This window comes from Rhinoraja longicauda, chromosome 20, assembly GCF_053455715.1.
Source record: "Rhinoraja longicauda isolate Sanriku21f chromosome 20, sRhiLon1.1, whole genome shotgun sequence".
Taxonomy (NCBI): Eukaryota; Metazoa; Chordata; class Chondrichthyes; order Rajiformes; family Arhynchobatidae; genus Rhinoraja; species Rhinoraja longicauda.
Window position 1 is genome coordinate 22,317,463 of NC_135972.1, and position 22,427 is coordinate 22,339,889.

A 22,427-nucleotide genomic window follows, 5' to 3' on the forward strand; every position below is an offset into this window, starting at 1 on the left:
ACATATGATGAAAGAATGAATCGACTGGGCTTATATTCACTGGAATTTAGAAGGATGAGAGGGGATCTTATAGAAACAAATAAAATTCTTAAGGGATTGGACAGGCTGGATGCAGGAGAAATGTTCCCGATGTTGGGGGAGTCCAGACCAGGGGTCACAGTGTAACTATAAGGGGTAGGTTATTTAGGACTGAGATGAGGAAAAACTTTCACCCAGAGAGTTGTGAATCTGGAATTCTCTGCCACAGAAGGCAGTGGAGGCCAATTCACTGGATGTTTTCAAGAGAGAATTGGATATAACTCTTAGGCTAACGGAATCAAGGGATTTGGGCAGAAAGCAGGAACAGGGTACTGTTTTTGGATGATCAGCCATGATCATATTGAATGGCGCTGCTAGCTCAAAGGGCCAAATGGCCTATTCCTGCACCTATTTTCTGTGTTTCTACTCCCTCTTGCTCATCAGTCATCTGTTGTAATTTCTGGCTGAGCAAAAACCCAGTGTAAAATATGGTCAGAAAGCACTCTGTCAAATTCAATAGGGTACTTTGTTTTCGGGTAAAGCCAGTGTAAATGCAGGTTTTATTTTACGATTAATGGGATTGATCTTCACACTTTGCTGATACTTTTTGAATTTACTGTGACAGGTTTGACAATCCCGCTGCTGTGAGTCCGAGTCCCACAAGACAGCTCACTTTCAACTACCTCTTGCCGTTGAATGGCTGGCTCCTTCTGAATCCATCAGAATTGTGCTGTGACTGGACAATGGGCACCGTGCCACTTGTGGAATCAATCCTGGACGTTCGAAACCTCGCCACTCTTGCTTTCTACATTTTAGTGGCCCTGCTGATCCATTACAGCCTTCGCAACCCTGGGGAATCATCTCAAGTTGTACTAATGGTAAGATTTCAGAGACGGCACGTTTATTTTAGTTTAATTTACAGATACGGCGAGCCCATTGAGTTCATGCCGACCAGCGATCCCCATACCCTAGATCTACCCTGCAGATCAGGGACAATTTTCAGAAGCCAATTAACCTACAAACTTGCACGTCTTTGTAATGTGCAGCTGCACCATTGTGCCGCCCCGGAGGCATTGTGTAAGGCATTAGCAGAGATGTTGGTGCTTAAGTCTCAAACCAAAGGCTTGAGTGCTACAAACTGACCCAGAAGTCACATTATCATCGAAGCATTCGGACTGACTCTTGGAAACTAGCTAATTAAGAAATACTGACTCAACTAATAATTAAGCAGTTGCAATAAAATATTTTGCCAACTTATCTTCTTGAAATGAATCTCAACAGTTTTAATCCCAACTGGCATTAACTTTATGGTAGTGATTTGCACATTTTTGACGATTGCCCTCGCCTGTGTTCAACTGTTACCGGGAGGGTAGGAGTCATAGGAGCAGAATTAGGCCATCGGGCCCATGGAATCTGGTCCACCATTCAATCATGGCTGATATTTTTTCCTCTCAGCCCCATTCTTCTGCCTTCTACCAGTAACCTTTGACGCTCTTACTAATCAAGGACCTATCAATCCCCACTTTAAAAAATACCCAATGTCTTGGCCTCCATCGCCATCTGTGCCAATGAATTCCACCGATTCACAACGCTGGCTAAAGAAATGCTTCCTATTCTCAAATCTAAAGGTATGTCCTTTTATATTGAGGCTGCGTTCTCTAGTTCTACCTGCTATGCTTTGTCCTGCCCCTCCTCTCTTCTGGCTTTCTTTCCTCCCTTCCTCCCCAGCCCCCTCAATCATTCTGAGAAGGGACCTAACCCGAAACGCCACCTATCCATGTTGTGCAAGGACGCTGCCTGACCCGCTGGGTTATTCGAGCACTTTGTGTCCTGTTTCTGTGAAGATTGCGTTGATTCAGGACACTGAAATACTGGACCAAGATTTACTAACTCTAGAGCGTAGAAACAAAGAACTGCAGATGCTGGTTTATACCAAAGATAGACACAAAGTGTTGGAGTAACTCAGCAGGTCAGGCAGCATCTCTGGAGAGAGAGGATGGGTGATGTTTTGGTTCGAAACCCTTCTTCAGACCGACATTTTGGGTCTGGACCCTTCTGCAGACTAAAGAAGGGTCCAGACCCGAAATGTCACCCATCCTTTTTCTCCAGAGATGGTGTGTGACCTGCTGAGTTATTCCAACACTTTGTGCCTATCTTTACTAACTGGAATTTGCTCTGCAATCCTTCTAACTACTCCAATTCCCCTTCTTCCCTCTAAACCTTCCTCAGCAACAAGCCATTGTCTTCCCATTCCCTCTGAATGCCTTGGTCTGTGACACATCTGTTCTCCCTCTCTCATTCTCTGTAAGGTACATGGAGCAATATTGTTTAGGTCTATCTAGATGTTTTGTTGCTTGGCAGATCTTCCATTTTAGGAATGACAAACTATGTTCTCTTCTTCCAGGCACTTTCTTTCATGGTATTACCCTTTATTCCGGCATCAAACCTGTTCTTCCCTGTCGGCTTCGTGGTAGCAGAGAGAGTGCTGTATGTACCGAGCATGGGGTTCTGTTTGCTGGTTGCCCACGGATGGAAGAAGATAGCGGGAACACGGTACTGTCTAAGTAAAAGTTAAACTTGAGTTACAAACAGCTCTGTATTGTTTAGTTTAGAGATACAGCATGGAAACAGGCCCTTCGCCCCATCGAGTCCATGCCGACCAGCAATCACACTAGTTCTATCCTACTAAGGACAATTTTACAGGTCAATTAACCTACAAATCCTGCACAACTTTGGAATGTGGGAGGAAACTGGTGCTTCCGGAGAAATCCCATGTGGTCACAGGGAAAATGTACCAACTCCGGACAGATAGCACCCATAGTTTATGTTTCAAGTTGTGACCAGATAGTTAATGGATGTAAGCTGGTGTTTCCTACTTGTTACTGAATATAGTTCAATATATTCTTCATTAGCTTACTGCGGTTTGGGATGTCTTGATATCCGGAATGGTGTTACAGACATCAAAGGTTATAAAGTGCGCGCTGAGTTAATCAAAGTAGAAATTTACAGCCGCCTTTTTAACATGTCTCCTGCTAATTCGAGCAAATTACTACAATTGTCATATTCAAACACAAGATGAGGAGCAACTTAAGTTTCACAACTCCTCAATCACCTTGGCACTCTGCACTGTTGGCAGCCTGAACAGATCGCGATAACACCAGAGTATATTTTTATTATCTACAATGTTAGGTTGTAAAAAACTCGGCATTGCTAATTCACAGACATCCAGGAAGCATCTGGTTCTAGTTGGACTTTTTAAAAAACACATTAACACTCTTGGCTCACAGAATGATGTAGGTCGGGAGGAGGTCCTTTGGCCCATCATTTCAGTGCCAGTCCTTTGGAAGAGGCTATTTGATATCCCTTTCGCTCTGTCTTTTCCTCATAAACTTGCAACTTTTCCAGCCAAGTATTTGTCCAACCTTTTCTATAAAGCAAGTTTAAATAGAAAGGGCTGAACTCGCTGAAGTCTGATTGCATATGAGGTGAGGTAACAAAGTTAAAGTTTTGAGAACCACTTCAAGTTTTTATTTTGTCAAGTCAGATGGAATGTTAACTGTTCCTCTCTCCTAAGCTGCCTGAACTAATTGAGTGATTCCAATATTTTCTGTTTATAATTTAGGATTCCAGTGGTCATAATATTTTGACTTTACTGCAATGTGTTATGATGACTAATATCACATTCTGTCCCCACGGTTTTTGCTTTGTTCTTGGCTAGCTGTCCTAATCTGAAGATGACTTGTTAGGTCCAAGAAATTGCAAAAGCTGTTTTCTACTCGCTGCTCAATGCTTGGAGCAGCCCTCTCCTCTCACCTTAAACCTACCCCCTCCAGTTTTAAGTTCCCCTATGCTGGGGAAAAGGCCGTGATTATCCACCTTGTCTATTCCCTTCATGATTTTATAAACCACTGTAAGGTCACCCTGCAGCCTCCTATAACCCAGGGAAAGACCTCGCCCATACAGTCTCTCCTTATGGGGTCACACTTTTATTTTGAGAGGACTAGAATATAAAAACAAGGATGTAATGCTGAGGCTTTATAAAACTACATTTATAAGACTACTTTATAGACCACATTTGGAGTATTGTCATCAATTTTGGGCCGCATATCTGAGGAAGGATGTGCTGGCATTGGAGAGGGTCCAGAGGAGGTTTACCAGAATGATCCCATGGATGATTGGGTTAACATCCCTCCCCTCATCTTAACCTATGCCTTCTTATTTTTGGTGCCCTTCCTGTAGGAAAAAGATTCTGATTATTCACCCTACCTATGTTTCTCACACTCTTACACACTTCTGTCAGGTCACCTTTTATCCTCCTTTGCCCCGGGAAAACAAACTGAGCCTATCTAATCTCTCCCTACAACTAAAGTACTCCAATCCAGACAACATCCTGGTGAATCTTCTCAAGTCCTTCCAATCACATAATTCAACCAGAATTCCACACACTAGTCCAATTGCAGCCTAACCTGTATTTTGTAAAGTTGTAATCCATGCCCTGTAAGGGAAGCATGCCATATTCCATCTCCACCACCTCACCTCACCTTGACTTGCCACTGTTGGGGAATTATGGACTCAGACCCCTCGGTCTTTCTGTTCATTAACATACCCGAGTGCCCTACCATTTGAAATGTTCAACTGCTATTTGACGTCTAAAAATACATCACCCCAAAATTTGTTGAGATTAATCCTGTGCTCTATCCACCTTTCATTCAATCAAAATCTTGGAGAATCTTCCTCACTACTCACAATATGGACAATATTTAGTTTAGACATATTGCATGGAAACGGGCCCTTCGGCCCGCAGAGTCCACATCGATCATCTGTTTACACTAGTTTTATGTTATCCCACTTTCTCATGCACACCCTGCACACTAGGGAGCAATTCTACAGTGGCCAATTAACCTGAAAACCCACACCTCTTTGGGATGTGGCAGGAAGCCAGAGCACCCGGAAGAAACCCATACAGTCACTTGGAGAACGTGCAAACTCCACGCAGACAGCACCTGAGGTCAGGATTGAGCCGTCTCTGGTGCTGTGTGGCAACGGTACCAGCTGCACCACTGTGCCACCTTAACGTATCCACCAAATAACATCACTGGGGGAAAAGAAATAGTTGATCTGTTATTATCGCATTGCTGATGTATGATTTGGCTGCACTGATTCGTAGTTTATAATGAAATAAACGTACTACATTTCAAAATGTGGTTATTGCCAAGTTCTGTGGGTAATTTTGCTCGTTGTCAAGTAAACAGCATAAATAATTTTTCATGGGATCCTTCCATCCTGCTTTACAAAATGGCACCACGTTTGTCCATTGTGAACCCCTTGGCCAAAATCTCAGGATGTGACTCAGTTTAATTTTCCTCCTCAAATATTCTTTTGAAAATACTGACTCATAATGGCATGCCAGGTTTTTTATTTTATTTGTAAGATCGTTATGGTCCAATAATTGAGGAGTATCTCATTTCCTTCAAACCTTAATCCATTCTCAGCAGCAGTCTTGGCTCAGAATAGAAAGCAGATTAGAAGGATTTTTTAAAAATTCACTGAATATTTGGGGAGGAGAAAATTCCAGAACCCTTTTTCCCCAAGAACATCTCTAATTCTTCCTTGGATGCATTTAATAATTTGATGTTTGGTAGAGAATTACACAGGTTCATTACTCTTGGGGGGGAAAAATGTTGTTTTCATCTCATCACTCTTCAATAGCCTGCCCCTTATCCATGTGATCCCTCTCCTTGTTTTCCCACCTTCCTTCCAGGACATCCTTCCTGTATTTAGTCTGTCCAGTCTCCTCCAGTGTCCTTGCGGCACCAGGGAGCCGCGTTTGCCCCTGACATCAGGTGCTGTCTGTGTGGTGTTTGCACGTTCTCCCTGTGACCGCGTGGGTTTCCTCCAGGTGCTCCGGTTTCCTCCCACATTCCATGGATGTGCGGGTTTGTAAGTAAATTCCCCCTAGCGTGTAGGGAGTGGGCACGAAGGTGGGATAACGTAGAACGAGTGTGAATGAATGATCGATGATCATCGTTGACTCGATGGGCCGAAGGGCCTGTTTCCATGCTGTATCTCTCAGCTATGTAGTTCTTTTAGAATACCGTCGGTTTTCAAGATATCCGCACTCATTCTTCTAAACTGCAATGAATATAAGCCTAATTCACCCAGTGTCTAGTTAATTTATTGTCGCATGTACAAAGATACAGTAAAATATTTGTTCTGTATGCTAACCAGGCAAATTACACTATATTTGATGTACAATAGATCCTCTTCTGGAACAGCATGCAAAGAGTTGCCATGTACCGGTGCCATCCTGCCACTTCCAAGTCTCTGTAATGTCTGTTCAAGTAGATGGGCAATTCTTTATTTTCTCATTTTAAGGCCTGAGTCTGAAGAAGAGTCTTGGCCCAAAATGTCACCTATTCCTATTCTCAGATATGCTGTCTGACCGGCTGAGTTACTCCAGCATTTGGTGTCTATCTTTGGTGTAAACCAGCATCTGCTGTTCTTTCCTACACCACTGTTTCCTGCTATCCCCTCCCACACACTCCTTTTGTTCATTTCCCACTTAGGAACTGATCAGCTTCTCAGGAACAGAATCCTGTCGAAACCCGGGGAGGACCTATTTGTAGCTATTTGGGGGCGAGCACGGATATAATGGGCTGAAGGGCCTGTTTCTGCACCATGCAACTCTAAGGCTGTCATCCTTTTGGAATGAGAGTACCACGTTCAGGACAAGAGGTGACCCGTAAATGTCTGATGTCTTGTAGGAGCGGAGGAGGCCTTCCTGGCAGTCCCCGAGGACTGCTGGCAGCACTACAGCTAGCGTGCAGAGTTTATTTTTATTTATTTATATATATATTTTTGTGAACTTTCTAAATTGGGCCAAGACACTTTGCAGCATTCCCAGAGGCAATTTGATGCCAAGCCACAACTAGGAAAACATGATGGCACAGCTGTTAGCATTGCTGCCACACATCTCCAGTCATCCAACTCGATCCTGACCTTGGGTGCTGTCTCTTTGGAAGTATACAACAGTGTAACAGGCCCTTTGGCCCAACACATGTAAGCTGACCAAGTTGCCCTTCTGAGCTAGTCCTATTTGCCTGCATTTGACCCATATCCCTCTAAACCTTTCCTATCCATGTACCTGTCCAAATGTCTTTCATATGTTGTTATAGACCTGGGAAACACAAAATGCTGGAGTAACTCAGCGGGACAGGCAGCTTATCTGGAGAGAAGGAATGGGTGACGCTTTGGGTTGGGACCCTTCTTCAGGCTTTTTCGGTCTCGACCCAAAACGTCACCCATTCCTTCTCTCCAGAGGTGCTGCCTGTCCCGCTGAGTTACTCCAGCATTTTGTGTCTACCTTTAATTTAAACCAGTATCTGCAGTTCTTTTCTATACATTTTATTATAGACATGCCTCGAATACCTCCTCTGGAGTTTGTTCCAGATACCCACCATATGGGTCTCCTATGAATCCCCTCTCTCTTTCAATCTCTACCCTCTAGTTTTAGACTCCCTTACCCTGGGAGTGTGGAGTTTGCACATTCTTCCTGTCATCACGTGGGTCTCCCCAGGTGCTGTAAATTGGAGGACCAGCACCTCATATTTGGGCAGCTTACAGCCCAGCAGTATGAACATTGACTTCTCTAACTTTAGATAGCTCCTCTGTCCCTCTCTTCCCCTTCCCAGTTCTCCCACTGTCTTCCTGTCTCCACCTATATCCTTTCTTTGTCCCGCTCCCCCCTGACATCAGTCTGAAGAAGGGTCTCGACCCAAAACGTCACCCATTCCTTCTCTCCAGAGATGCTGCCTGACCAGCTGAGTTACTCCAGCTTTTTGGGATAGAGGAGGATGATGAGAATGCCCTGCTGAAATCCTGTATGGGCTCGATGGGTTTGTCCTCGGCACCTTTAATGTGGAAATACTTAACAGCTTTGGGCAGCTGTGGTACAGCAGTAGAGTTGTTGCCTTCCAGCGCCAGATCCTGACTATGGGTGCTGTCCGTACGGAGTTGGTACGTTCTCCCTGTGACTGTGGATTTTCTTCAGGTGCTCTGGTTTCCTCCCACACTTCAAAGACGTGCAGATTTTAGGTAATTGGCTTTGGTAAAATTGTAAATTGTCCCTAGGGTGTAGGATAGTGATTGTTGGCTGGGTGATTTCTGGTCGGCGAGGACTGGATGGACCGAAAGGCCTGTCAAAGATAATTTGCCACCAAGCTATGGTAAGAAATGAGGGTAGGTGATCAAGAGTTTGGAAGGAAAGTTGTCCAATGGTAAAGAAGAAGAGAGACGGAGATGACCGTGAAGAAATTTGGTTTGTTTAGGACCATGGCAAGTAAAGTCCAGTAGGCTAAATCTTTAGAACAATTTGGGGTGCCATTTTGATCCTTGGAATCACGTGCTCCTCTGTATCTTTGAGTGGACCTATTCTGCCAATTCCGATATTTGCTCAGTCTCAGCCAAAGGCAAGCAGATCTGGTCAAAAGATATTCTTCTGGGGTGTTGCTGAGGTGGTGGAATTCTCCAGTTTTGATGAAGTACAGTTGAATGGAATGTCTACCAACAGCAATTTCATGCACATCAGTTTGGTTTATTGTTATTATCAGGGAAGAAATTGACCTGGAGTCTAGAGGTGTTCGTTTTCACACTTCTGTACCTCTTGCCTGATGAGAGGGGAGAAGAGGGAATGACCAGGGTGAGACTTGTCCATGATTATGCTGATGGTCGTGCTGAGGCAGCGTGAAGTGTGGCTGGATCGATGGAAGAGAAGTTGCTTTGCAGGTGGCAATGGTTGCAACACATGAATAAATTTCATCCTGCCTTGGATGTATTTTTCTTGAATATGTTGTACATCCAATTATTTTTAGACTGTTAGTCAGAAACTTCTCGTGCAAAGTCGGAAAATTGCTTTCTCTTAGGTTACCTGGGAACAGAGAACACGAACAGGCCCTTCAGCCCACAATGTCTGCACTGAACATGATGCCAGGTTAAACTAATCTCCTCTGCCTGCACTTGATCCAACCTCTCCATTCCCTACATATCCATGTGCCGATCTAAAAGCCTCTTAATCGCCACCATAATAACTGCCTCCACCACTCATCCTGGCAGCATGTTTCAGACATCCACCGCCATTTGTGTTTTAAAAAAAAACTTAAAGCTAGACTCTAATCTTTGACATTTCATCCTGGGTGAAAAAGGTTCTGACTACCTTAGCTATGCCTCATAATTTTATGAAATTCTATCAGGTCTCCCCTCAACCTCTTGACGGAGTATTTTCCACATTGGGGATTAGGGAAGAATGTTGGGGTGCCCACTACTTTGCGTTTGAAGGAGAGGCACCACTCGAGGCGACAGATGTTTCTAGTAATTGTGAACAGACCCAAAGACCTGTTGTTTGATGGACAGACACTGCTGGGAGGGAATTAGGACTCAAGGGTAAACTGGAGCTGTCAGATTTTGCGTTTGCTATAATGAAGCTGGCCTCGCTTTAAGCTAGCCCATTGCAGCTTGCGATCTGTAAGCAAGTATGGTTTAGTGGGTATGGGCGGCAGCGGTAGAGTTACTTCCTTACAGCGCCAGAGACCAGGTTCAATCCTGACTATGGACGCTGTCTGCACAGAGTTAGTACGTTTCCCTGTGACCACATAGGTTTTCTCTGCGTGCTCTGATTTCTTGCCACACTTCAAAGACGTACAGATTTGTAGGTTAATTGGCATTGGTAAAAAATTGTAAGATTGTCCCTAGAGTGTAGGATACTGTTGGTAACGGAGTGATTGCTGTTCGGCGTGGACTTGGTGGGCTGACGGGCCTGTTTCCGTGCTGTATCTCTAAAGTCTAAAGTAAAGTAAATTTCCTGGGTCAACATCTAGAAGTGTGGACCATTGACCCCGAGACATGGGTTTGAATCCTATCTTCCCAGTGAAGAAGTTAGAGTGATTGAAAAATTCAAAAATAAAATTCTAACATTTAGATTTTAGAGATCATATCATATCATATCATATCATATATATACAGCCGGAAACAGGCCTTTTCGGCCCTCCAAGTCCGTGCCACCCAGTGATCCCCATACATTAACACTATCCTACACCCACTAGGGACAATTTTTACATTTACCCAGCCAATTAACCTACATACCTGTACGTCTTTGGAGTGTGGGAGGAAACCGAAGATCTCGGAGAAAACCCACGCAGGTCACGGGGAGAACGTACAAACTCCTTACAGTGCAGCACCCGTAGTCAGGATTGAACCTGAGTCTCCGGCGCTGCATTCGCTGTAAAGCAGCAACTCTACCGCTGCGCTACCGTGCAGTGTGGAAACAGATCCTTCGGCCCACATAGTCCGCGCCAACCAGCGATCACCCCGTACACTAGCACTGTATTATGCACAAGGGACAATTTACAATTTTACCGTGTCTGTGTGCAGTTTGCACATTCCTCCGGGTGTTCTGGTTTCCTCCTACATCCCAAAGACCTGCGGTTTTGTAGGCTAATTGGCCCATCAATAAAACCCTAAAACAGACAACATCTGAGGTCATGATCGAACCTGGGTCTCTGGTGATGTGAGGCAACAGCTCTACTGCTGTGCCACCATAAACATCTTTTGTGTGACACCTTTTTAAATTCAATTAGTCATTCGGCCCATTGTGTCTACTCTGCCATTCAATCAAGGCTGATCTATTTTTCCCTCCCAACCCCATTTTCCTGCCTTCTCCCCGAAACGTTTGACACCCTTACTAATCAAGAACCTGTCAATCTCTGCTTTATAAATACCCATTGTCTTGGCCTCCACAGCTGTCTGTGGCAGTGAGAACCTTAACGGAGGTCTTCTTGAAGTCTAAATGCATCACAATCAAATTAGTCAAATGTAATTTACCTTTTGTAAATCCATGTTGACTTAGCTCAATCGCATCATTATTATCAAAGCAACTTGTTATCACATTTTTAAAAAAAGTTTTCAGCAACTTTATCCTATTGATATCAGGCTTATTGGTGTGTAGTTCCCTGGTGGCTTTCTCCCCCATTTAAAGTATAGTGTGATTACATTTACTACCTGTAATCTCTGTGGAAGCTATGAAATTTTGAAAATTCCCAACCAGTACATCCACCATCTCAGAGCCAACTTTTTCACAGCCCAGACGAGCATTCGAAATGGTGTCTGTCCAACTAATTTTTAATACTTTTTTGTTCTCGTGTTCATTCCTTTAAGCTTATTTACTCCAGTTTCCTGTTACAAAAGGAGGCCCTACATTTACAGATGGAGCCATAGACAAGAGATAAGTCCAAAATGATTTTGTGAGATGGGGCAGTGTAACTAAATTGGCTTGAAGTTTTTATTTCCTTTAGCTCTTCCATGTTGCTCTATCTTATCAATGTATCTACCATCTGTATCTATAACTAAGGAAAGGTCAGAGAAAGAGAAGGGGAAGTTTTAATAGGAACCTAAGAGGCAATATTTTCACTCGGAGGGTGGTGGGTATCGGAACGAGCTGCCAGAGGAGGTAGTTGAGGCAGGTACTGTAACAGCATTTGAAAGACATTTGCGGAGGTACATGGATTGGAAAGGTATCGAGGGATATGGGCCAAACACAGCAAATGGGACAAATTTAGACGGGGCATCTTGGTCGGCATGGACGAGTACGGCCGAAGGCCTATTTCCATGCTCTATAACTGTGAAAGCTACAGTGACTTTGCTAGTGCGTGTGCAAACAAATCAGCAACAGATTACGTTGTTGATTAATTTGGATAAGAAACATTTTTATTTTGTGCCCCATATGTTGTCCATCTGTTATTGCCCAGAAAAGCTGATGATAATGAAGCAGGCTTTGTAGCGGTGCTTTGAACATGCGTTAAATGGAAATTTGGGAAAGACGTCCAATTTATTTGTTGTTGATTATTAATATTAAGGACTTTAAAGTAAATACAATGGTTTACATAAAATCTTGTGGCCCAGATTCGGAATTATGCTTGACATACTTCTGCTAAAGCATTAGCTAATGCAATAATGTTTGTCCATCTCTCCTTAGTCCATGCTCTGGTTTATGTCTGCCAAAAGTCTCCAGCTTCATCCAATTCGATTAATACGTCCCACCACTCTTTTCTCCCAGTGCTTGTCCAACTTTCCCTTACATTTATTTAGACTATTTTCCTCAATTATTCCCAGTGTTCCAAATCAGCTTTGCTGTACTGCAAGCATTTATTTCGTCTTGTCTGGAGAACGTGCAAAATCCACACAGACAGCACACGAGCTCAAGATGGAGCCTGAGTTCCTGGTGCTGAGAGGCTGCAGCTCTACCAGCTGCGCCACCGTGCTGCCCTTAAGTGTAATGAGATAGAGTGAAAAAAAAGTTTGCTTTGCATGCTGTACAGTCAAATCAAACCATACACGAATACAGCAGCCAGTGCAAAAAGTGAAAGGAAACCGAGTGGACAACATGGTGTATATTATGGCATCAGAATATTTTGTATCCTGAGGCTCTGACTCCACTGTCTACAAGAACATACCAACTGAATCAATCTGAAGAAGAATCCCAACCTCATGTTAGGAGGAGGGGGAGTTCAACGAGATCTGGGTGTCCTAGTGCATCAGTCAATGAAAGGAAGCATGCAGGTTCAGCAGGCAGTGAAGAAAGCCAATGGAATGTTGGCCTTCGTAACAAGAGGAGTTGAGTATAGGAGCAAAGAGGTCCTTCTACAGTTGTACCGGGCCCTGGTGAGACCGCACCTGGAGTACTGTGTGCAGTTTTGGTCTCCAAATTTGAGGAAGGATATTCTTGCTATGGAGGGCGTGCAGCGTAGGTTCACTAGGTTAATTCCCGGAATGGCGGGACTGTCGTATGTTGAAAGGCTGGAACGATTGGGCTTGTATACACTGGAATTTAGAAGGATGAGGGGGGATCTTATTGAAACATATAAGATAATTAGGGGATTGGACACATTAGAGGCAGATAACATGTTCCCAATGTTGGGGGAGTCCAGAACAAGGGGCCACAGTTTGAGAATAAGGGGTAGGCCATTTAGAACGGCCATTTTTCAGTCAGAGGGTGGTGAAGGTGTGGAATTCTCTGCCTCAGAAGGCAGTGGAGGCCAGTTCGTTGGATGCTTTCAAGAGAGAGCTGGATAGAGCTCTTAAGGATAGCGGAGTGAGGGGGTATGGGGAGAAGGCAGGAACGGGGTACTGATTGAGAGTGATCAGCCATGATCGCATTGAATGGCGGTGCTGGCTCGAAGGGCTGAATGGCCTACTCCTGCACCTATTGTCTATTGTCTATTGTTCTCCAGAGATGCTGCCTAACCGACTGAGTGACTCCAGCACTTTGTGACTTTCTTTGTAAATCAGCATCTGCAGTTCCTTGTTTCCACCAACCAACTGATGGGGCTGGGTAAAATCATTTTGCACAGGCATTTCAGGCAGCATTAAGAAAAAAACATTGCATTTCTTTGGGGCCCCTTAAGACATCAGGATTCCCAATGCACCTCACAGTGAAATACTTTGTGGCATAATACTGTGGGAAGCGAGGCAGCCATTTTGCATATGCCAAAATTCCTGGACAATTGTGAGACAATCAAATGTGAGTGAACGTTTAGTAACAGCAAGGTACCTGAAGCCCTCTCCAATGCTGTACTAGATGACATTGCCCTAGGCTGTTTTACATAGATGACAATCGATTCCCACTCATGTTTTCATGTGTGCTCTATAATTGTGTAAGCAACTTGGGACAAATACTGGCTATTATTTGTGGTAGTTTTAGTTTTAGAGATACAGCGTGGAAACAGGCCCTTTGGCCCACCGGGTCTGTGCCAACCACAATCACCACCTACACACTAGCTCTATCCTACACACTAGGAACTATTTACAGGAGCCTTGGAGGGACTCTACAACACACGATGCCTCAGAAAAGCCATCAGCATTCACAAAGACTCCTCACACCCCTGCAACAGTCTGTTCGAAATTCTACCATCGGGCAGACGCTAGACTCTGGAACATCTCCAGGGCCATAGCTGCTATGAACCGGTCCTGCTGAGCCGGATGGTCACATCGCACAGTGAACCGGCACAGATCTACTTGAACTTTATACTGTTTTAAATCTGTTTCTAATTTTGTTTCACTGGGTTGTATAAATTTATACTGATTAGCTAATTCATTTATTGCATCGTATGGAAGGCGCATTCCCGATCTCGTAGTAACCCTGTACAATGACAATAACGATTTATTGTATTGTATTGTATTAACCTACAAACCTGCATGTAATTGGAATGTGGGAGGAAACAAGAGACCTGAAGAAAACACACAGTCACAAGGAGAACGTACAAACTCCGAGCAGACAGCACCTGTACTCGGGATCAAACCCGGGTCTCAGAGCTGTAAGGCTACAAATCTACCGCTGCGTCACTGTGCCGCCCTGCAGTAAGAATTAATATTCTGCGCATGTTGTCAGCTCACTGACAAGTTTCATTTTTCTTTCAGATACCTAAAGAAGCTGGCTTGGATTGGCCTGACGATTCTACTTATTGCCCACACCAGTAAAACAATATACCGAAATTGGGATTGGGAGTCTGAATACACACTCTTCATGTCTGGTCTGAAGGTACCATGACATTTTATTAGGAATGGCAAGTGGGGGTATGAACCTTGGTTCAGAAATGATTGTTAGTATAATCATTTAAAACTTGGGATTTTTATTTTCTAACTGCCAAAGTACTGTTGTAAAGTCAAACCTTACAGTCATAGTAACAGGGCCTTTGGCCCAACTTGCCCATGCTGAGCGTGCCTATTTGAGCTAGTCTCATTTGTGTGTGTGTTTAGCCCACATCCTTCTAAACTCTTCTTATCCATGCACCAGTCCAAGTTACTTAATTATTGTTATTGTACCTGCCTCTGCCATTTCTTCTGCAGCTCGCTCCATATACACACTGCGTTGAGAAAGCTGCCCCTCAGCCTTTTGTTTAACCATTCCCTTTTGCCTTTATCCTGTGCCTTCTAATAATCGATTCCCCAACCGTGGGGAAAATGCATTCACCTTTCCTATTCACCTCATGATTTTATACACCTCTATAAGATCACCCCTCAGCCTCCTGCCCTCCAAGGAATAAAGTCTGAGCCTATCCAACTTCTTCCTATACCTCAGGCTCTCAGACTCTTTTGGCAATATCCTCATACATCTTCTCTGCACTCTATCCAGCTTAATGACATCTTTCATGATGCTGGGTGACCAAACCTGAACATAATACTCCAAGCCTCATTAAGGTCTTGCACATTTGCAACATGACAACCCAGCCTCTATGCACAATGTAAAATCAAAGAATTGCAGACGCTTATTTATACAAAAGATAGGCAGAAAGTGCTGGAGTAACTCAGCGGGGCAGGCAGCTTCTATGGAGAGATGACCCGAAACGTCATCTATCCTTTTTCCCCAGAAATGTTGCCTGATCCGCTGAGTTACACCAGCACTTTGTGTCTATCTTCTATACAAAATGGCTTGAGTGAAGGCCAGTGTGCCAAATGTCGACAATGTTTAATTTTTTTTTAATTGAAGGTCAATAAAAATAACGCAAAACTCTGGAATAATGTGGGACATGCTTTGGAAAATGAGCACGACTATGGGGAGGCTTTGAAGTACTTCATTCAAGCCACAAGAGTTCAACCAGGTAACACATTCTTCACACAGTGTGAGGGTGGCTTTGGCAGTTGGGCGTTTCCCTTGTGCAGTTGTTGAGAGATAAGGAATGAATCATTTACCACTATGGTTGAGAGGGCAATTGACATGTTGCGTATGTCTGCTTTCACACCGTGAGAGAGATGGTGGCCATGCGGTCGACTTTGTTGTGCTGCCAAATCAGACCCAGGAAAACTGGTTCCAAATTGGTGTGCTAAAACAATTTATTTGCGCCACATTTAACTCTTTTTCTGATGCTGCTTGTATCACTTTGGGAACTGGATCATTGCCAACTGTCAGTCATGACAGTTTTTGCACATGTTTCTAGATGTTTTCCTTTCTGTCCCAAGTTATAATAGTTTTGAAGTTGAGGTAGGTTGCTTGAATTTAATATGCGAGCTTGGAGCCCCCAGTCAACCTGTTTGGAAGTTGGATAAGTGTAAATGCCTGCAAAATGTTGGTAACAAAAAGGAACTGCTGATGCTGGTTTATACCAAAGATAGGCAGAGATACATGTATAGGATGGGTTTAGAGGGATAACGCAGGCAGGTAGAACTAGTGCAGATGACACATGTTGGTCGGTGTGGACAAATTGGGCCGGAGGGCCTGTTTCCACGTTGTATAACTCTGACTCTATAGACATAAAATGCTGGAGTAACTCTGGATAAGACAGCATCTCTGGATACGTTGATGACGTTTTGGGTCGGGGCCCTTCTTCAGACTGATTGTAGGGGAAATCTGGAAGGAAGAAAAGAACAGGATGGCTCAGTTGCGCAGCGGTAGAGTTGCTGCCTTACAGCACCAGGGACTCTTTTTCGATCCTGACTACAGGTGCTGTCTGTATGGAGTTAGTATGTTCTCCCTGTGACTGCTTGGGGTTTTCTCCGGGTGCTCCGGTTTAATCCCACATTCCAAACACGTGCAGTTTTATAGGTTAATTGGCTTTGTTAAATTGTCCCTAGTGTGTGGGATAGAACCAGTGGACAGGTTATTGCTGGTTGGCGTGGACTCTGGGCCGAAGGCCCCGTTTCCACGCTGAATCACTAAACTAAACTTAAAGGACAAATCAAGGCTGGCCCAGGCAACAATTGGCGCATCAGGGAACTACCCTGCCTGAGGTCATCTGCTGACGTTTCCTGTTCTTTTCTTCTTGCTTCCACCCCCCCCATCAGTCTGAAGAAGCATCCATGTTCTCCAGAGATGCTGCCTAACCGTTTGATTTACTCCAGCACTTTGTGTCTATCTGCAAAATGTTGTTGTAGCAATGTGATTATTGTTTTATCTATTTGTCACAAAGATGATATTGGTGCCCATATGAATGTCGGAAGAACGTACAAAAACCTGAACAAAACCAAAGAAGCCGAAGATGCCTACATGCTGGCAAAGTCTCTCATGCCACAGGTATTTTGACTGTCTACATGGCCAGGGGGCGCCTGAGCCAAGTTGGTACATGTTATCTTGCATTAAATCTTGTTTTCACTCTAGCATTTACTGTCCTCAGAAATAACGTGTGCTTATTTCTGCTCAATCTAGCTTTGGTTTATTGGTTTATTTGGTTTATTGCCTCTATCCCTGTAACTCATTTCAGCATTATGATGCTTTTCAATTTTTATACGATTCATTGTGTAATGAATAATCCCTTTCATTAGAGTTGACCTGAACTCTGCATCCTGGCCCTCCCCCTCTACTCAGTTTAAGTAGCCAAAACCAGTTGCGCATAACCCTTGGTTTTTATCTATGAGCACTGTGTTTACAGACCTGTTATGTTGCCTCAAGTAAGGATTTCATTCTTTGGTTTCAGTCCATGTGACAAAGGTTCAATGGTTTCTATACTATCACGTGTACCAAGGTAGAGAGAAATACTTTTTTTTGCACACATATCAGCAAGACTGTCACCATACATAAGAACCATTCCCTGGTTAGCACAGAATGTACAGAACAGCCAACTCTGTCCATATCATATGCCATTTTAGTGCCATTTCACATTCCCAGCTGCAGCTGGTCACAAAAGCCCGTCGCAGCCTTCGCCTCAATTCTGGTCGAACCGCGAACCAATATCCCTCTCCTTGAACGCCCTCGTCAGTCCATGTTCCCTGGAGGGGCGCCTCCCGCAACTATCCATGAGGGCGCAGAAGGTAAGTCCCCCTGGTTCTTGTTACCGAGCCTTTTGTCCTGCGTCCACCGCTGTCGCCAACCCCCTCCACCCTCCTCTCCGATGCCTGGTCTTCAGGGGTGGGCATGGGCTGAACTCGCCTCTTCCCTCTGCGGGCAGGTTCCCTGTTCTGCGGTGTGTGGGCCAACCTCGCTGTTTGGGTCCGCAGCACTCCCCAGGTGCCCAGGTGATCTTCTCACCACGTTCAGCACAGCGGGACCCCTTCTCACCGCACGGTCAATTAAACACTCTAGACTCTAGAATTGCAGGTTTCTGTCAATGCAGTCCTGCCCTCTCATCTACCTCATTGGAGACCTTTGCACTATCTTTAATATGACTTTTCTTGCACTAAATGTTCTACCCTTTATCCTGTTCCTGTGCACTGTGGATAGTTTGATTGTAATCAGATATAGTCTTTTCTTTGACTGAATAGTATGCAAACAAAAGTTTTTCACTGGACCTCGGTAAATGTGATAATAATGAACTAAAGTATACTAAAGTTCAGAGTCAGATCCAGATCAGAAAAATCCAGATATCTCTCATGTGGCACAGTGGTGCAGTGCCAGAAACCTTGTTTCACTCCTGACCTCGGGCACTGTCTTTGTGAAGTTTGCACGTTCTCCCCGTGATTGCATGCGTTTTCTTCGGGTGCACCAGCTTCCTCCCACATCCCAAAGCTGAGTGGTTTTGTAGGTTAATTGGCCCTCTGTAAATTGTCCGTAGAGTGTAAGGAGTGGAAGAGAAAGTGGGATAACATAGAACTAGTATGAACGGGTGATCGGTGGTCGACGTGGACTCAGTCGGCCAAGGGGTCTGTTTCCATGTTGTATCTTTCAAAAATCGCAATATAAAGATTTCATTAGTAATAAGCACAGGCACTCCACATGAAACTTAATGAACTCTCCAAAATATTACAATGGATTAAAGAACTATCATGTGAATAAAATCACATTGACTTTTTCTGATTAGCAAATGTTTTTCTAATTGTTTAGCTGCTATTCATGATGACAGATTTTTACTCTAGTGTTTGTTATTGCTGGGTTTTTCCATCCCACCCTTCCTAAGTATAGAATGACATTTGTCTCAGCCATTTCCTTATTATTGTAGTCCCTCTAAATACATTTTGGCTTTACAAAGTTGCAGAAACATAATTAACATAGAACAGCACAGGAATAGGCCACAATGCCCGCGCCGAAGTTAAACTAATGTCGTCTGCCTGCACGTGATCCATATCCCACAGTTCCCTGCATATCCATTTGCCTATCTAAAAGCCTCTTTCGTATCTTCCTCCACCACTACCCCAGGCACCCACAACCCTGTGTGTGTGGGGGGAAAAAACTTGCCCCGCACATCTCCTTTAAACTTTGCCCCTTCTCACCTGAAACCTCTGCCCCCTAGTCTTTGATATTTCTACCGTGAGGAGAAAGGTTCTGACTGTCTACCCTGGTAATGTTTGTTGCTGTGTGTCAAATGTTAACATGACTGCAGCAAGTGAGGGGACATTTGCTTTGATTTGATTTGTGTGTGCACATCTCTGTGGACAGGGAACTTTGTCTAGAGATACAGCATGGAAACAGGCACTTCGGCCCACCGAGTCTACACCGACCATCGACCACCTGTTTACACTAATTTTAAGTTATCCCACTTTCTCATCCACTCCCCACACATAAAGGGCAATTTAGCGAGGCCAATTAACCTACCTATCCGCATGTCTTTGAGATGTAGGAGGAAACCGGAGCACCCGGGGGAAATCCACGAGGTCATGGGGAGAATGTGCAAGGTCAGGATTGAAACCAGGTCTCTGGCGATGTGAGACAGCAGCTCTACCAGCTGTGCCACCATGCTGTCTGTACTAGGAAATTAGTATGTGTATTGTGTATGAGGTAATTGGAGAGATGGTTAAATGCCCAAAAGACGTATTCCTCCTTTTTTTTATGAATACTGATCAAGAACTTGTACATATTCCAACAAAATATCGAATTGTGCCAATGATTCGAGGGTGGCACAGTGACACAGCAGCGGAGTTGCTGCCTTAGAGCACCGGAGGTCCAGGTTTGATCCTGACTACGGGTCTGTACGGAGCTGATACATTCTCCCTGTGACCGCGGGGATTTCTCCGGGTGCTCCGGTTTTCTCCCACACTCCAAAGACGTGCAGACTTGTAGGTTAATTCGCTTGATTAGCTTCGGTAAAGTTGTAAATTGTCCCAAGTGTGTAGGATCATGGTAGTGTAAGGGGGTGATCGCAGGTCGGCACGGACTCAGTGAGCCGAAGGGGTTGTTTCCGCGTTGTATCTCTAAAGTCCAAAGATTTTTCTGTATTGCATATTGTAGAACTCACTCGAGATTGACATTCAGATTTGTTTGTCTTTTCTCTTTTGAGAAAGATTATACCAGGAAAGAAGTACGCAGCGCGTGTCGCACCGAATCATCTGAACGTTTACATTAACCTGGCAAATTTGATTCGAGGGAATGAGTCTCGCTTGGAAGAGGCTGACCAGTTATATCGGCAGGCAATCAGCATGAGACCAGACTTCAAACAGGCCTACATCAACAGGTATCAAAGCATAGAAATGTAACAGTGTGAAGCGGCACAGTGCGCAGCGGTCGAGTTGCTGCCTCAGCGCCAGTGTCCTGGGTTCATTCCTGACTAAGGGGTGTTGTGTGCATTGAGTTTGTATGTTCTCCCTGTGACTCCTTGGGCTTTCTCCGGGTGCTCTGGTTTCCTCCCACACTCCAAAGCCGTACAGATATGTGGGTTAATTGGCTTCAGTAAAATTGTAAATTGTCCCCAGTGTGTAAGATAGTGCTAGTGCACGGGGTGATTGCTGGTGGGCACAGACTCATTGGGCTGAAGGGCCTGTCCAAAGAAGCCTATACTTCCAGTGCCAGCCTTTGAAAGAATGGTAAAAAAACAAGCTGGGGAGGTCCATCATTTTAACAAGCAGTTGCCCTCGGTTCACCAAGGCCTGCTGCAGCTCCTGGTTGCTGGTCACTTTAACTCTCTCCACAGATGCTGCCTGACACGCTGACTCGCTGTCTCCCTCCAGCACTTAGTTCTGAGATCCACCTTTCACTTGCCAGGCTTTACCCCACCCCTAGCTCTCTTTTCCAACTTGCTTCCCCCTCTCCACCAGTCTGAAGAAGCGTCCAGTCCCGAAATGTCATCTGTCATTTCCCTCCATGGACGCCGTCTGATTGTTGAGTTCTCCCAGCACTTTGTTTTTTGCTCCGGATTCTAGCATCTGCAGTCTTGTGGCGCCATTTGAAAGAACAGTTGTGCTATACAGTCATATCCTTGTTTTTGTTCTCTAGGTTCCCAAATACCTGCCCAACTCTCTTGCAAGTGTTCACCTATCACCTGCCACACTTTGGTGTACTGCCATGTGGATTAAAGAGCGACTTTATTTAATTAGCGGGTTAGCAGCGACTGTTTCATTCAGGTATAGACAAATGAAATGAAAAGGCGAGTCTGCGGTGAGCAGAAGAGATTAGATGATAGAAGTGACAGTGATGATGGAAAGGGATAAAGGTATGTGTGGAGGAGATGTAGATGAGAGAGGAATGAAACCTGAAATGCCAGTCGGACTCTGTGAATTGTTCAAGGGGTGGGCCTTGCCGGATCATTCACTCTCCTCCAGAACTGGGTGAAACATGTTTAAAGATGCGGGGAAACGGTAGAGAATGGAGAATAAATAAAAAAAATTAAATGCACTGCAGATGCTGGAAATCTAAATCAAAAACAGAAAATGCTGGAAATACTTATCACAGGCAACATCTGTGGGCAGTGAACTGGAGTTGCCTTTTCAGCTTACAACCCAGCGGTATGAATGTTAGATTTCTCTAATTTCAAGTAACCCCTGCTTTCCCTCATCCCCCACCCTAGTTGTTCTACTAGTTTCACTGTTCGTATCCTTGTATCCCTTCGTTATCACCTCTTCCCCAGCCAACAATGGGCCATCTGTTGCCACCCCTGCTTTGTTCTGGCCTTTTCTTACCTCCAGTTCCTTCCCCTTCTACTTTCAGTCTAAAGAAGAATCCCGACCCGAAACGTCACCTATTCTTTTTCTCTGGAGATGCTGCCTGACCCGCTGAGTTACTTTGTGTCTATCTTCGGATATATTATCTATCCTTTCCCCCTGGTCAGCATGGACAGCTTGAGCTGATGGACCTGTTTCCGTGCTATTTATGTCTATGACCTGTTGTGTGTTTCCAGCATTCCTTGTTTTTATTTCAGATTTTCAGCATCTGCGCTTTCTTTTCCAATGCTAAATGGGACACTGACGTTGAAAGGCCTGATAATCAGCAAATTTCCTGCATGCAGAGCAGTAGGAAAAGTGAATGATTTGTTTCTGCATTCCTTGGTCTGACTGGGTGCTGCATGGCTAGCACAGTGGTGCAGCAGGTAGAGCTGCTACCTCACAGCGCCAGAGACCCGGATTCGATCCTGACTCTGGGTGCTGTCTGTACGGAGTTTGTACATTCTCCTTGCGACTGCATGGGTTTTCCCCGGGTGCTCTGGTTCCCTCCCACACTCCAAAGTCGTGCAGGTTTGTAGGTTAATTGGCTTCGGTAAAATTGTAAATTGTCCCTAGTGTGTAGG

At 44.5% G+C, this 22,427-nt stretch overlaps 1 protein-coding gene across 3 annotated transcripts in view; it reads left to right on the forward strand.

Annotated features, from left to right (window-relative positions):
- Positions 1-22,427, forward strand: part of tmtc3 (transmembrane O-mannosyltransferase targeting cadherins 3) — a 48,927-nt gene that overhangs the window by 20,500 nt on the left and 6,000 nt on the right. For all 3 annotated transcript variants that reach the window (XM_078417199.1, XM_078417198.1, XM_078417200.1), the window contains 6 exons: positions 644-896; positions 2,423-2,571; positions 14,485-14,605; positions 15,554-15,665; positions 16,971-17,074; positions 20,212-20,381. In XM_078417199.1, the coding sequence (XP_078273325.1) occupies positions 644-896; positions 2,423-2,571; positions 14,485-14,605; positions 15,554-15,665; positions 16,971-17,074; positions 20,212-20,381 (909 nt within the window). The remainder of the gene's footprint in view (positions 1-643; positions 897-2,422; positions 2,572-14,484; positions 14,606-15,553; positions 15,666-16,970; positions 17,075-20,211; positions 20,382-22,427) is intronic.